This window comes from Callionymus lyra, chromosome 2, assembly GCF_982586985.1.
Source record: "Callionymus lyra chromosome 2, fCalLyr1.hap1.1, whole genome shotgun sequence".
NCBI classification, from domain to species: Eukaryota; Metazoa; Chordata; class Actinopteri; order Syngnathiformes; family Callionymidae; genus Callionymus; species Callionymus lyra.
In genome coordinates this window covers 42,216,796-42,232,756 of record NC_141819.1, presented here as the reverse complement: position 1 = coordinate 42,232,756, position 15,961 = coordinate 42,216,796, and the positions used below count along the sequence as shown (strand labels likewise).

Below are 15,961 nucleotides of genomic sequence, written 5' to 3'. Positions count from 1 at the left end.
TCCATGACTGGAACGGGACCGGCGGTTCCCCGACGTTTTGAAGAAAAGACATCGGCTGGCTCAGGTTCAGGGTCGTCATCCTCGTCACCAATATCTTGTATTGTTGTAGAAAGGAGTCGGTAACTTCATCCACTTTATTCAAAGGCAGATGGATCAACAGTGAACTTAGTATCTAGCAGTAGTATAGAGCATGCAGTACAGTCTTTTTCACTCTGGCTTATTCTACATCTAGGATTTACTAGCGCCTCTAGTGTTAAGGCGGAAACACCACAACAACATTCTGTTTTGTGCAGAAATAAACTTTTCTTATAACCATGCAAAACCATCAGGGGGTGTAATGGTACTGAAGTAAAGCTAAATCTCTGTTTTTAGAATTTCTTTGGGATTTAACTTGTGAAGACAAGACATCAGACATCCCCCCCGCCCACCCCTCCTGCTGTTTCAATCAGCATGTCGCATCCTGTCAATGTTCCTTGAGGCGCATGATCATGGGAGCGTTCCAATAATGTTTCCATGTCTGTTCTGACAGGATAGGCAATTTTAACACACTCACATAATGTGCCCACATAGAAGTAGAACAGAAATAAACACAGGACCAATTTGTGCTGAATAAAGGATATTTTATTCAACAGACAAGATGATCACTTGTCTTTGTATCTGGTATCTTTCTCCTCACTGTTGGGAAGACCAGTCTGTCCAGGAAAAGGAGCGATCTTCAGGAAGAAGTACGGATTACTGTGAACCCGCATGGCCACCAGGACGGGGGTCAGAGTGTAGAGTAGGTTAGCCACCAGTACTGAGAGGAAATTATTGTCCGGGATCCGAAATGGGGGAGAAGTCCGAGGGTGGAGTGAACCCCCGATGTGAGCCCACTGACACTGCAAACAATATTTTAGAAGTTCAGTTAATACATTATTATCATTTCAGATGAATAATTATTTTGTTCTCAACATAAACAGAATGACAGAGAAGGTTTTAAAAGAGGCAAAGAAGATAGTGCATGCAGGGTGGAAGTGATACATTTAGGGAGGCCAGACTCAGATGGTTTCAACAGGTGAAACTTAGAGGCTGTTTGAGGTGGAGGAATCACGTAAAAGGAGGTTTACACTGTCATGTTTCCTGTACAGTATATGCACCAAAGTTTGTTCTTCCAGCCCCCTTCCAGCTCTATTATTTTTTTGTTTCTACGTTGTTTGTGCCTTGCACAGCTGAGATCAACAGCTTCCTTCCCTTTCTGAAGAGATCTTGAGCAGGAAGACACTTGATCATATCTCCTGACAAGGTTTTTTTCTCTTTTGAGTTTTGTGGTGTGAGTCCTGTCTCCAGCCGTGCACCTGCATCCTGCATTTCTAGTTTGTGGATCTTTCATTAAGTTTTTTTTAGTGCATTCTAGAATTTACACAAACTCTACACATGCTCAGGAGCAGGTTCAGATTTTCGTATTATCTAACACAAGATAGCAGCTACTAAAATATTGATGAATTCCAAAGTCCCGAAAATGTCCTGCTGTTCACATGTTATAAACAAATTTGTTCTGTTTACACTTCATTAATTAGACCTTATGACTTTACCCATCATAAGCTATTTGGTCTTTAACTTTTCATACCTCTGACATATGTAATGCGAACAGTACACATTATTTTGTAATTACATCAAATTTGTTTAAAATATGTTTACTCTAATCAAGTAGTCAAAATGGTCAGGGCATTTGTTTGATGATAGTTTTGTAATTCAACAGTTTTATCTGTCACAGATGTTCCCTAAAGTTCACCTGTATCATGGCTCCAGCAAAGAACATTGTCCAGTCTGACATCCATGTGCATCCAGGCTTAAGAAGACCGTAAATGAATGCACCCATGAGTGGAAGTCCATAGAAGAACTGATGAAGCATCTAAATAGAAAAGAAAAGAAACTTCATATTATTTTTTTTTTTTCTATATCAAAAAAAAGAAGAAAAAACAATGCCATTTAAATACAGCCATAATGTAGTTACTAGATTAAATAAATCTATAGAAGTCCATCTATATAAAAAATAATCAGTAGAGATTTCAATCACAGTCTTTGCAATTATTAACCTTTATTTTTAGTTTTTTTAGATTAATTTTCTTTTCATTAATTTAAATTTATTAGAATGGTGTGTATGGCCTGTACAACTTGACTATACAAAAGACAATTTAAACCCCAAAAAATCTGTCATGCCGTGAGATCATAAACACATAATTTTCTGTTTGTTTTTTAGGCAAAGATAAAACAAAAGCACCTTGCGCTAGCAAATTTGAGTGATTGTAAAACAGTTTGTAGGTAAATACAAGCTATTTCAATATTATTTTAGAAATTGCACATTTGTAAAAAGAAAAAAACGTTCTGCATTTGTAAAATTAGCAATACATTTGTAAATTCAACTTATGGTTTTGTAAATCGAGTAATGCATTTGCAGATCACAGTACAGATACACTTACATATTTTTTTTAACATTTTACCAATTAATGACCGTTTTGAAGCAATAATAGCCCCATTGATTAAAAAAATATATGTCCAGCACACAGAACAGGAAACTTATCCTAAAATATTCCTAAAAATGCAATGATGATCTTTTTATTTATTTATGTCCTCAATGGTGTACGTGATAAAGTGACCTCACATCAGTGTGAGAAACACTTTTACAAAACTCTGGAAATTAAATGTTTCATTTGTTTCAGTATTAAAATACCAGAATGTCTCGTACATAAAAAGAACTTGACTGTCAATGTCAGGACTGAACCTGAATGTATTCTTTTAGTTTAGCCCATTCACTCTGTACTTTCTAACATTAATTTACAGGCAGGACATAAATTACTACCAAGACTGTCTTGACCTTCAACTTAAGATATTTGGTGCATGAAAATGAAAGCTGCGTCCCACTTTTATAAACCCCCTCCCAAATTATACCAGCCAACACTTTCTTTTCTTTCTCGGTCTGAGGCGGCGATGAATTCTAATGACTTGAGCCTGCGGCCTGAAAGCCAATCATATATGCCCTTCAGTCTTTTGTTAAAATGTCATTTTAGTGCTGCTGCAGTAATCTGTCACATATCATTCATCATACTCCATGAGTAAAGAGGTCGCTCCGTGCAAACGCTGTGTAACAGACTCCACTTTATTTCTGCGCATCATCTAACAAACATACTTTTACATGCTAGACACACACTCCTCCCACCCAGTGTGAGGCTGATGGGGGGCTCTCGGGGGCGAGGGATTAGCTTATCAAGTTCTCAGCATGCGGTTCTCCGTCTGATCAATGACTCACAATTGTGCCCGCTCGGCGGCCCCAACAAGGTCTTTGGATAACCTATCGACAGATCAGTGCCTCTCAAGCTAAAGCCACGTGGATGATATAAGAGGAAGCAAGATTTAGCAAAGAGGTGACGGTGATGATCATTCTGACCCAAAAAAGAGCCAGACAAAGATGTGCTGCCCTCTTGTTCCCTGAGTCATTGCAGCCATAATAATAAAGAGTTATTCTGTAATGAGTTGCAACACACGGATCGGATATTGGTTTGTGTGTGGGTGTGCATGTGTGTGTGTGGAAAAACCTTGATCAACACACAGTTGAAACGCACTAGGAAGCAGGAAAATTTGAATTTTCTTTTTCAGTATGTGTTCCAGGTTTTGCATGACTAAAAGGTTATCAATAAGCAGTAATTTAGCCGCTTATGAACAAACAGTGGAAGATTTGGTTGGTTTAAGTTTAAAGCCTGGACTAGAAGTGTGAAGGTGTTCTTCAAATCTGTGTTAATGTAACAGTGTGTGTGTGTCCATATATGTGTGTGTCCATGTGTACGTATGTGTCTGTGTGTGTTTATCCATATATGTGTGTGACAATAGATTTTTGTGTCCATATACGTGTGTATGTGTGTCTTCTGTCTGGATTTTCTTTCTTTTTTTCATTACTTATTGTGTTGAAATACTGGATCAAGTGGCACCTGTTAAATCAAACTTGAAAATTCAGAAAAAAACTGTTCCCTTGGACAAATTAAGATCTCCTGAGTCTGAAGAGACTTAGCATCTGTGGAAGTCCACTTAACTTGCGGTGCACAGACTTCACTTTCATACAATGAGATGGTGGAAACTGCCAGATCTGATTACATCAGGAAACTGGTAGCAGCAAAAAAGTGTTGTTTGACACAATCAATTCTCTCGTGTCTCCTACTCCTCACATCACGCCTATCTTCTGTGAAGCTGACAGCAATGCATTGTTGAGATTTTTTATGGACAAAATTAAATTGATCAAAGAGAAAATCTCTCCCCCTATGTGTATAACCCCTGCTGTCACTGAGCCTGTCTCCACCTCGTGGTCTTCCGTCAATGCTGTATCTCTGAGTGACATTTCAGCACTGGTGAACAAGATGAAACCCTCCTCTTGCTAAGACGACGTTCTTCCTTGTGGGCTCTTTATCAAAGTGTTTAATGTAATTGGCCCATGGGTTACCGATATGGTGAAGCTCTCCCTTTCCCTTTCTTGGGTTTTTCCCAATGCATTTAAACATGCCATTGTGGAGCCTTTGCTCAAAAAGCCAGGCTTAGACCCGACTGACCTCAGTAATTTCAGACCTATTTCTAAGCTCCCTTTCTTGTCCAAGATCTTGGAGAAGATGGTGTCTGAGCAGCTGTCTTTGTTCCTGGATCAGAGTGACATTCATGAGTTTCAGTCTGGCTTCCGTAAACATCACTCTACGGAGACAGCCAAGTATCCAGTGACATCATGATGTCGGCTGATTCGTGTCAATACACTGTTCTGGTTCTCTTGGATCTGTCCTTGGCCTTTGACACAGTTGATCACCAGATCCTGCTGAGGAGACTGAGGGATGAAGTGGGACTGTCTGGGTCTGTGTTACAGCGGTTCTCGTCATACCTTTCTGGGCTTAGTTTCAGTTTATCTGCCAAAAAAATGAGGTCTGAATCGGCGGATCAGTTGTGTGGAGTCCCTCAAGGTTCTGTTCTGGGTCCTTTATTGTTTTTGCTGTACTTGATTCCCCTGGGTAAAATCATTTAGATATTTCCTGATGTTTCTTACCACATTTTTGCTGATGACATCCAGCTCTACTGCTCTTTTGATCCAACTGAGCCCCAGAGAATGAACAGCTTAATTAATTGTTTGCTAGAACACTTTGCAGCTAAATGTGGACAAAACTGAAATGTTGGTTTTTGCTCCTGATGATAAGGTTCCAGGGTTGAGTCTGTACTTGGGTGACTTAGGTGTTGTATTTGACAAAGACATGTAGTTCAACACTGCAGAAAACTTCTTCCTTCTTTCCTTCAACTGAGAAAAATCTCTAAACTTAGGAAAATGTTGTCACAACATGACCTGGAGCTTGAATTCCATGTGTTGCGTTTTTCATTTCATTGGGTGTGTATTTTTTGTGTGTCTGTTATGTACAGTACTGTTGTAGCATGGACATCTTTTGTTGAAATCGTGACTGGTAGATAAATAATCTTTATTTTCATCACAGCATCGGTCTTGTGTTGTATTTGATGATTTTTCAGTTTTGTATATTTGCACTTTCTCTGTGTATTTCCCTTACATTAATTACAAATCTACTGCTATAACTGAGCATTAGAATTGCTAAAAGTGTTTTTGGTTAAGTTCAACAATTTGTGTTTATGGTTGTGCTAATTGTGTGTAGTGTTTTTAAAATCTGGGCCCTCTACTCAAAATTGTGCTTAAGCAATTGAAAAAAACTGTTTTTAAACCTGCAACACAAATCTTGAAAATAGATTGCTCAAAATATTTGTATTCATATTTTTTACTTCACTTGTTCAACTGTTGGATTGATGAAGTAGATAAAGTAGATGTTAAGATAGATAAAGTATGCTACCATATAATAATGTAAAAAAAAATCATTTAATTCCATTTAATGAATGAAATGATCTTGAAATAAACCCCAGAGTTTAACAAACAAAAATGGTATATTTCTGTCCATCCCTGTAAATTGTTTTAATTTTTCAATCGTTCCAACCATCCATTATATATATTTAAGATATATTCAGAATATATGATTTGGTCATCTTAAAAACGAAGTGATGAGTTAAGCCAAACCAATGTTGCTTTGAGAAACTGGCATAAAAATAACACAGATTACCTGATCCTAAATAGAAAACGGCATTTCCAAATTGAGATAATCATGATCCAGATTACATTTTTGTTAAAACTGGACCACTGATAAATGAACGCTAGGTCTATCCTAAACCCTGAGAACTGCCCTCACAGACTGAAAGTTCAGAGGAGAATTAAATAGTGACGGGTAGAGAAGATTGGACCCACCATGACTCTGGGGTAGCCTACAGGATCCTTCAAGTAGGGCTCATAGTGCCTCAGGTAGACCGAAGTGGCCTCCAGAGGAGAGTCCATAGCAGCCTGGAGAAAACTGACATGTCAGCAGGAATGTCATTAGATTTGAACTTGTTAGTGGGAGAAAAAGAAGGGACAGAGTTTCTCTTATTCTGTGAGTTCCATTCAAGTCTTTTAGTAAGGTCAGTCATAGCATAACACATTGAGAACAGATGATAACTATTACAAACATCTGAATACAACCACAGAAACAATACATAAACATAAACAAGAGTCGCAATCACTCTGGATTTGTCTTTTGACTCTAATCACATAAATCCTGTTTAATTCATGCAAGTAATTAAAAGAACACTACAAGAATGTCTACAATAATTATATTGTCTAAAGACAAGATGATATAAAGTCAGACCTTTACAAGGCCTAACCAGTGTCACAAACACACTCATGAAAAATACCCAAACCCACTCACGAAAGCATAAAAAAACACAACCACTCACAAATGCATATACAAACACACACATGTACATCTAAATACACATAAATACACATATGCACATCCACAAAAATGCGCAAACGCACACTCACAAAAACTTACACAAACACAAACACTCTCAAACACCTACATAAAAACACAGTCACAATCATATGCACGCACAAACATATACATATTATACATATACATAAATGCACAAATACACACACACATGCGATACACTCCATCACAGTGTGTGTATGAAGTGTGGTGTTCACTCACTAAGCCTCTTAAGATGGTGAAAGTCATGGCAGCCAGCAGCAGGATCACCAATAAAAGATCCAGGGGGCGCCAGATAAGCTTCATACTTTGTACCTGTTGAGCCTGCAGGTCAGAAATTGAACAAATGAATTCAAATAATAAAGTCTATTGGATTTGAGAATGTTTAACCTTCAACATTTAATCGCTCTGAAATAAAGTGTACTTCTATAAAGGATGTAAATCTTTGAGGTCTTGATCAGATCATCTGCTTCTGCAAGTTCTCTTGGTTGTTATAATATTGTATAAAAGACAATAATAAGGCTTTTTCACTGTTCAATGTGCACAGCAATGAACTCACATTGTAACCACCAATCAGGGGTCTGTCTCTGGGTCTGGTGAACAGAGTTATCGCTCCTATCACAGGCATCACAAGGAAGAGGAAGTTGAGCCAAAAGACCGGACGAATCTCTGCCCCATATTTACCTGAAAAGTTAACAAAAAACACGAAACATGGAAAATATATCATGTTTGCGACAGTGACAGGTGATTTGTCTTCAATGTCCTGGTGTTTGTTTGTTAACCATGTTTGCTTTGTTGTAACTTGTTGTTGGTTTGTAAGTAAGTAAGTAATAAGTATTTATAGAGTGCTTTTCAAGACTAGGGTCACAAACATGTGTGTGCATGTGTTTGTGTACCTGTGTGTGTCTTGTTTGTGCATATGTAAGTGTTATTTTTGTGCACTGTATATTTGTTGTTTGTGATTGTGTAAGTTAATGTTAAAAGTATATAACTGTATGATAATATCAGTGTGTTTGTGTTCAGGTGTGTGTGCGTGCGTGTGTCTGGGTGTATGTGTGTTTGCCTACAAGTGTGTGTTTATGATTGTTAATGTTAAGAAGTAGACTCACTAACCTGCAACAATGCCAGTGATGAACACACTCATGTTTGCACACAACGATCCACACCAGAACAATCCTAGTGTACGATAGTTCTTCCTGTGAGAGATGAGAGCGACGTGTGAAGATGAAGGTGAAGAAGAGAGTGAGATTTGTGACACACTTCTTTGTGCTAAAAGGCAAAAAGTGTCACAGAGTCAGGTAGTGTTAGATTGCGAGGAGGTTCTCTCATGGATCAACAGTGTTGTTTTTATAGGCTTTTATTCATCTTTCAGATCAAGACGATGTATGGTTGCATCAGTGATGATCAACACATGTTTGTTTCAGACTCACCTGTCTGAGATCCTGCTGATCATCACCAGGTACAAGATGAAGTGAACAACTCCATCCCAGTAACACATCATGATGGCATATGCTGTGCCCAGATAAGGTTCCCCCTGAAACACAGTCAGAATAAGTTGCCTGCAGTATTTGTCACTTGCAGAGATGCTCCAGACGAGTTGATGGAGAGAGTGAGAAGGAAAATAAGAGGTAGAGAATATAAAGACAGGAAATCAATTCACATGACAGCAGTTGCAGTTGTTGTGTGCTAACACTTATGTTGTCTTTGTCCTTGTTTATCTATATCTTTTTTTAATTTCAATCATTTAACTAAAAAATAAAATGAACTTTTTAGTTTTTTTAATACAAATTTTATTTTTCATGATGAAACTTCACGACTTCGCAATTACTTTAGATTAAAGTGAATTAATTGTGTATATCTGTCTCTGTGCGCATGTGTTGGCCATTAGAGTTGAAGTTGTGTACTTACTGTCTTTCGATAAAACTCCATGAAACCATAAATGAAGCCGTCATACTCCAGAGCACTCGTCAGGTCAATAACACAGGTGAAAGAAAATTCTGTAAAAACTGTGGATAAACTGTGTATTATTAGAATATCAAACTCTATTTAGTGAAATAAATACATTTGTTTTAATTATATTCAAATATTTATTAAAAACATTTATTCAATTCAATTTAAAAGAAAAATGGAGGAAAAAAAATCTATAAAATGAAATCATATTTATATTTGTTTAGGCTAAATTAGTTAATTCAACCATTAACCAATTAACTTCCATACAATGACATTTTTGATTTAGCTCATGTTACAAAAAGTCTCTACTAACTTACATTTCCAAAAGTTGGACTTAAACAGATGATATTCAGTTACACAGCATGTTAAAGTTATGTTTTCTAAACAGTTGCGGCTATATTAAGAAACAGAGTTTGATGTTTTGAATGTACATAATGACACGTGGTCACATGTAGCTGCTGTGCATGTCCCCTCAAGGTTAAACCTCCTCGTAGTAAGTACCGTAGCTGCTCCGTCTCTCAGCAGCTCCCCAAACTTCCATGTAATTACTCTACGTACTTTGTCTTTTAAGTAGGAAAAGCTTGAGCGTAACAGTTTCAGGAGAAGGTCATGTGTCAGATGAAGGGTAATCGCTGCTAAGCGCCCATCAATAGAACTTTTTAACAGCTGACATTTTGACTTTCTGGAGGACAAAGCTCCGTTTCATGAATAGTGAGAAGTCTCACCTGCGAGACCGCTAAAGGATTTACTTGATGTAAGCACTGATACGTGTTGAAGTCCCCGCCGGATATTTAGTAGTATTTAGGCTGCAAATACAAAGCTGCTCTGATTATGGTCATTAATCCCAACCTGACATTTTCTTGCATCAACCACGAAAAACAGAAAATTTAACTTTGTGACGAGGACTGAAAAAATATCTTTAGTGAAATACAAATCTGGTTCGCCAACTCTTAAAAATAAAAACTAAGGTGAAAAATAGTGTCAAAACGGATTCCCCATCTGCTATCATCATGACAGACACAGCCTGAATGTGTGTTTTAAATCAAGCGGAGATAACAACAGGGGTGTAAGAAAATATCCATAGAATTAAACATCAGAATATTATTTTCATTAAACTGTATCAATATTCCTCATCATTGTTAGACTTTATTTATTCATTAATTTATTTTTAAATTCCATATCATATTTTTTTTTTTATCATAGTCATTTAATGGTTTATATTTTAATAAAGTGTGTTTAAATTAAAATAATACTATTTTTGAAATTTATGATATCCCACGAGAACCCGGCGATGACTGAGTATGAGAGGATACAGTCGACTCCAAGAGCTCATAAAAATTATGTTTGGACATATTTTGGTATCAAAACAAATGAAAGCTTGACTTAGTCAAGAGTCAATTCTGCAACACCTGAGTCGAGTACTCGGACAATAGTACAAGTATATCCTTGTTGCTACGATATTGCAATATATCTCAATATATAATTTTGTTTCCCCTGTATGGTCCGTGTACCTTCCGTTCATTCAATATTCATTTTCAAATCAAAAAACTACATTTTTTTTAATTAATTTATTAAAAATAAATCAAAAATGAAATTTAATGGTATCTTCTTTTTTTTTTTTAAACATTGTAGTTCTTGATATCACCATCCTTCTACATATAATTCTTCATACCTTCTTGTTTGTAAATAATATTTACTGCAAACAAAAGAGAAGTGTACAACACAAATTATATTTTAACCTTCAGTAAATAACGTTATTTTGTAAATAATGTTGTTTTTATTGTTTAAATAAATCAAGGTTGTCGATAAAAATGCTAAGAAAAAAATATAATTCTAACTCGCTAGAAATAACTCGGTTCACTCCTCGTGGTGAAAAAGAGTACCTCATGTCTACACCTGACTTCTATGCACTTGATTGATCAGCAGCAACAATTCTCACTAATAAACTTGAGACATTGATTGAAGAGATTCATACTGTATAAGAAATATTTATGTAAAGTTTATATTGGTGATATGCTGATGAACAATAACACACAAGCCTCACTTTGTATCGGATCAGTCAGATATGATTGACAGTTCTCCAGTGCTTGGATCGCGAGTACTCACCTTCACTGGCAGACCAATTACTGACCCATTACTGTTATGCATTAATATAATATTTTTAATCACACATGAAGGTAATCGCTGTTCTTGTAAAGTTGTTAACGATGAGCTGTAGCAGGTAAAAACTGAGTATACAAAAACACAGATGATTCTGTAGACATACATCTTTATTTTGGTCTTTAATACGATTTACCATAAGAACAAACGGCGTTCACTGCTGGCTAGTGTGCATGCGCATGTAAATAGTTTGCAGATTATAAAGTCTACTGTTTTTTAATTTTCGATTAACATGTATTTTATTCTTCAGGTTTTTTTCTGGGAGTACAAAAATCCAAAATAGAAGATCAATGCAAAATACAATTTTATTACTGTATTTAATGTATAACGCTCCGTGTTTGGTTTTTTAAAACAGATTCTTGACAATACACACCCTAGGCCTAGACCCAGACATAACACAAAGGTTAAACATTAAATGTTTAAACCAAATAATCATGTTCATTTCTGTGTTTTTCGGATTGTAAATAATGATTAAAAAACTGTACATTGGCATGAATATTAGCATAACAGTGTATGAATTGGCAAACAATTATATTAAAGGCGTCTTACATTCACTGGAACAGTGAGTGAGCGAGTGAGTGAGTGAGTGAGTGAATGAGTGAGTGAGTGAGTGAGTGAGTGAGTGAGTGAGTGAGTGAGTGAGTGAGTGAGTGAGTGAGTGAGTGAGTGAGTGAGTGAGTGAGTGAGTGAGTGAGTGAGTGAGCTAGTAAGCGAGTGAGTGAGTGAAAATCCATGGTTCTCTGTAAACATTCAAGATAAAGAAAATAATCTTGAAGAAAAAACACATTAGTTTAAGACTTCCTGTTACATGAGAGCTAGTAAATTCCAAGGTATTTTGACTTATCCTTTGTTTGTATAAATATCTTTCCCTATGAGGTCTGTATCTGTTCCCCCATTTATAAACCCAAGAAATAGTTTATTAGGAAAGTTTTAAACAACGTATTTTTGAAAATTACACTCTGAAAAGTGTACTTACTTAAGGTACAATTTTAATAAAAAGTCGAAAGGTGTTGGAATTAGCAATAGCAGACCAAATTATTATTTATATCGCCAAATACTATTAAATTAATATAACTGTTAAATGCTGTTATGCTATATTTATAGCATCCTGATAAATACTAAATATCTGAGGGAAAGTTATGCATATTTACTGATAATGAATGAGAAATGGATTTACATTTTCTAAATATCTGCGTACATTTTTTGGATTAAGTAAACAATTGTATATTAGTTATTTATATAGTAATAATATCAATTACAGTGTTCCAAACTGCAGTCAAGAAAGACAAAGCTTCATGACCTTCATTCACACTGTTTCAAACACATGGTTTTATTGGAACAGCAAACGGAAACCATACTTGGTGCCAACAAAAGTGAGCTCCCATTATGCATTTCTGCAAGACTGCCCTCCTTATAGTGATGGCTGATTGGTGTCTACAGTGTATACAGAATTGCCAAATTAAGTGTCCATTTTTATTTTTGCTCACTATTTTGTGTAGCCTTTATGAGATGTGCTTTTGTTGTGTAAAAGAATGTTGTTTATTGGAACTCTCCATTCTGTTGGGTTTTTTCTAGCTAATTTGCACAAAATTGATGCAAATTAACACAATACTAGAGGAGCTCAAGTCTGCAAACATGTGAAACAGTTCAAATCCAACATAAAAAGGATAACCAATAATAATAAGTTAATTACATTAGAATAGTTTTGCCTGTATTTGGGCATAGAGTTTGTATTCTTTTTTCCCTTTAGTTTTAAGTGTTTCATTTTGTGTGCACAGAAGAGGAACTTGAATATAAATGTATTCTCTGGACATCGTACAAGAAAGTGCAGGGAAAATATATTTTTTAATTTAGTAGGCTCATTTGTTCTACTTTGCATCCACGTGAGATGGCATTGCTCCGAGATATGTACTTGTTGTTGAGTCTCCAACAATCTACTAATGAAAGAATATGGAAATAAATATGGCAGGAAGGGAGAAAATGTACAAGTGCACCAGTTCTGAATTCCATTTTCACTTCAGTTGTGTGAATAAATCGGTCAATAAAAAACCCTTTTCTCTCAAATAAGAAATACTTTCAATATTTCAATAACACTTCTCCTGTACATGCTACGCTGATAAAACATTGTGCAATATACACCGTTTTACTCTATTCCAACATTTGAAACATAATAACAGTGTAATACAAGTTATCAGTGTTTATTTAGTCATTTAAAAATGATTAGATCAGCTTTGTTTTATGAGCTAAATTTAAGAGCTGATATCTGGATGTTTTCTCGATAATATCCAATTAAGCTCTTTCATTATTGTAGTGCCAAAAAAAGGGCTTTTATGCATGACATGTTTTCCATGTTTTCTTTTTACCAAAGAGTTACTTCCTAAGAAGTCTACTTACATTTTACATGACTGGATATGTGAAATTATATTTTAAGATCTTTTTAAAAATGTGTCAAAACCAAAGTATAAACTTTTTTTTTACCAAAGAATAAGAAGTCTTTTGGAGGGTTGCTCCAGGTCAGATGGAAGTAGAACAGAAACACTGCAACCAAAACCACAATGCCAGTAACCAGGATCACGTATGGTCTGTGGAAAAACAAAGATTTTGAGAACTTGAGAATTCACAAGCATGTCATGTTTATTACTTTAAGATATAATGCAAAATGTAACTTCTGCATGCTCAGATGAAATCTCCTCCACATACATACTCTCCACCTTGAATCAGACGGAACTTCATGACTTTAATGGTGCTGCTCATATTTTTACTGTGCAGTTGAAGCAACATATAAATGATTAAATACATTTTTTGTCTGGATTTTCAAGGCAATTCTCAGAAGAAAAGGTTGCAGGAAGTTTATCCTAGTGGCTGTGTTGATGCCAAAAATCATATAAAATATGACTTCATTACCACATAACCCAAAGATAAAAGTCTATTAGCATTTTGGGTACAACTGTACTGTACTTTTTTGACTAGTCGCACTGGATCATAAAGCGCATTAAGCGTGTTGTGGCTTTGTATTTTTGAGTGCGTAGTACCACATAAAATCAGTTCGAGGTCAGCACATACAACAAGAATGAATACATAACGCCCACTGTGCATTTTTTTTAAAGAAATAAAGGGATTTGTGTGATTGTTTGTTGGCCAACCATTCAGGCCACATAAATTGACTTGGCAAGATTTGTCCCCCGGGCCTTGAGTTTGATACATGTGCTTTAAAAAGAAATCCGACCAGTCTGTGGGTGTTTCGATGGTCAGCTCAAATGAGGCATCAATCTTCAAATCGGAAAACGTACATAAAAACTGAAGTTTTCCCAGTACTACTTGTTCACAACTGAACTTTACAAAGGAGTTAATCTGTCACTGCTTTGCGTGGCGGTGTGTAGGCCCGAGCTGGTTGAGCATGTTGTGTTCTGGTCAAAGGTACCGCTGTCTTACACTGAGAGAGATGAATGTGCTGCAGATATCTCTCTGCAAACAACATGCTCTGAAACTCACACAGTGTTTTGAAAAGGAAAACAAATCTAGCCGGGGCAGAGCAGAGATCCCTGGTTACCTCTCTAATTCAACAGTCCAGGAAGATTTATGCACACAATCCTGTTTGTTTGCACCATGGCAGAGCACGAGGCGTATTGCGTGTCAAGAACAATTCATCAAAGTTTCCTACAGATCTAGATTGACCCTCAAAGTCCACACAATGACAAACAGACTCCAGAAATGAGTCTGTAATAAAGGAGTAATGAATAGTTTAAGCCCTGCAATGTAGTATATTTTATCAACTGACTTTCGTCAACAAAACTAGTCCCCTCGAGAGCTTGAGAATAATGGTTTTTTTCTGTTAAAACATGTATCAAGCCGACACTTCCCTCTTGTGGTGGCTTGTATAACATCATTGTTGATTAATAAATAAAAAGTTTACATTTTTAAATATCGAGTCAATTATTTAACTCAACATTAATGCAGGTATCTTCCTGAATAAATATCAACAAATAATGTTTTTTAAATCAATGAGTTTAATTGAATTTAATATGTAACGTTTTTCCATCTTATTGTATTATGCATTTTGAGTGTTAATCAAATCTAATCAAATAGATTTTTTTTGTAATATAACGTATAATTATAATACAATTTATATTTTAATTGACAGAGGAAAATTCAAGCACACAATCCAGTTAATTTATTTTTCACATAATAACATAAAAACATTAAAACATAAATGTAATTTAGATACAGAATAACTTTAACAAAACCATTGAAATAAATAATAAAGCAAAAAGCCACAATAATAATAAATATTTTCTGCATTTTTTTATTGTACAGTCAACTAACCAAATACCATTTAATGGAAAAGGTTAACATATTAGATACAATTAAACTTAAAGTTGTTGGGTTTTTTTGAGTGGATTTGGGACTTACTCTTGAAAAGCAGGAACGGTGTTCATAGCATAGAGCACCGCAAGGGCAGTAAGCGAAAATATAAACACAAAAGTCTCCATTTTGCTCTTTCTTGAGAATCCACGGTGCTGCAGGAAAAACAGTTAACAAGGTCAATACAATTAAATGTCTTAACAAAACAAAATCCAGCCTGAGTAAATAAAATACATATTCATCAACTCTTACCTGTTAACAGATGATTACATCTGCTGCCTGCTGCGAACATTACTGAAGAACATTCTTATTTAAAAAGGAAAGAGGATGGAAGGAGAAAATTGTGCAACTTGATTCGACAGATTTACATAAGTCCTTTGAGAAAGGAGGCTTGGAATGCAGGGCTTTTTCTCAACAAACTCCCTGGCACTATTTTCAAGCTAAGCCTGAGATTATTTGTGTTTCCTATTAAAACATTTTTGCATAAAGATCTTAAGTTCCTAACCGTACACTAAATCAGGCTACATTTAAATGTTAAAAATATATTTGCTGATCACAAAAATACAACATGTTTTTAATTGATTGAAGGAGGGAATTCAGACTCAATTCTGCAAGGGGCCAAAATGTTT

At 35.8% G+C, this 15,961-nt stretch overlaps 1 protein-coding gene across 1 annotated transcript; it reads right to left on the bottom strand.

Moving 5' to 3' along the window:
- Positions 1 to 626: 626 nt before the first annotated feature.
- Positions 627 to 15,460, bottom strand: tm6sf2b (transmembrane 6 superfamily member 2b). Its single transcript, XM_087783103.1, has 10 exons — positions 15,381 to 15,460; positions 13,449 to 13,552; positions 8,769 to 8,866; positions 8,291 to 8,394; positions 7,974 to 8,056; positions 7,420 to 7,544; positions 7,083 to 7,184; positions 6,302 to 6,394; positions 1,772 to 1,891; positions 627 to 878 (listed from the first exon to the last, which is right to left on the bottom strand). Exons 1-10 carry the CDS (start codon positions 15,458 to 15,460, stop codon positions 642 to 644), a joined length of 1,146 nt encoding a protein of 381 aa, XP_087639229.1. The 3' UTR covers positions 627 to 641.
- Between the last annotated feature and the right edge of the window lie 501 nt (positions 15,461 to 15,961).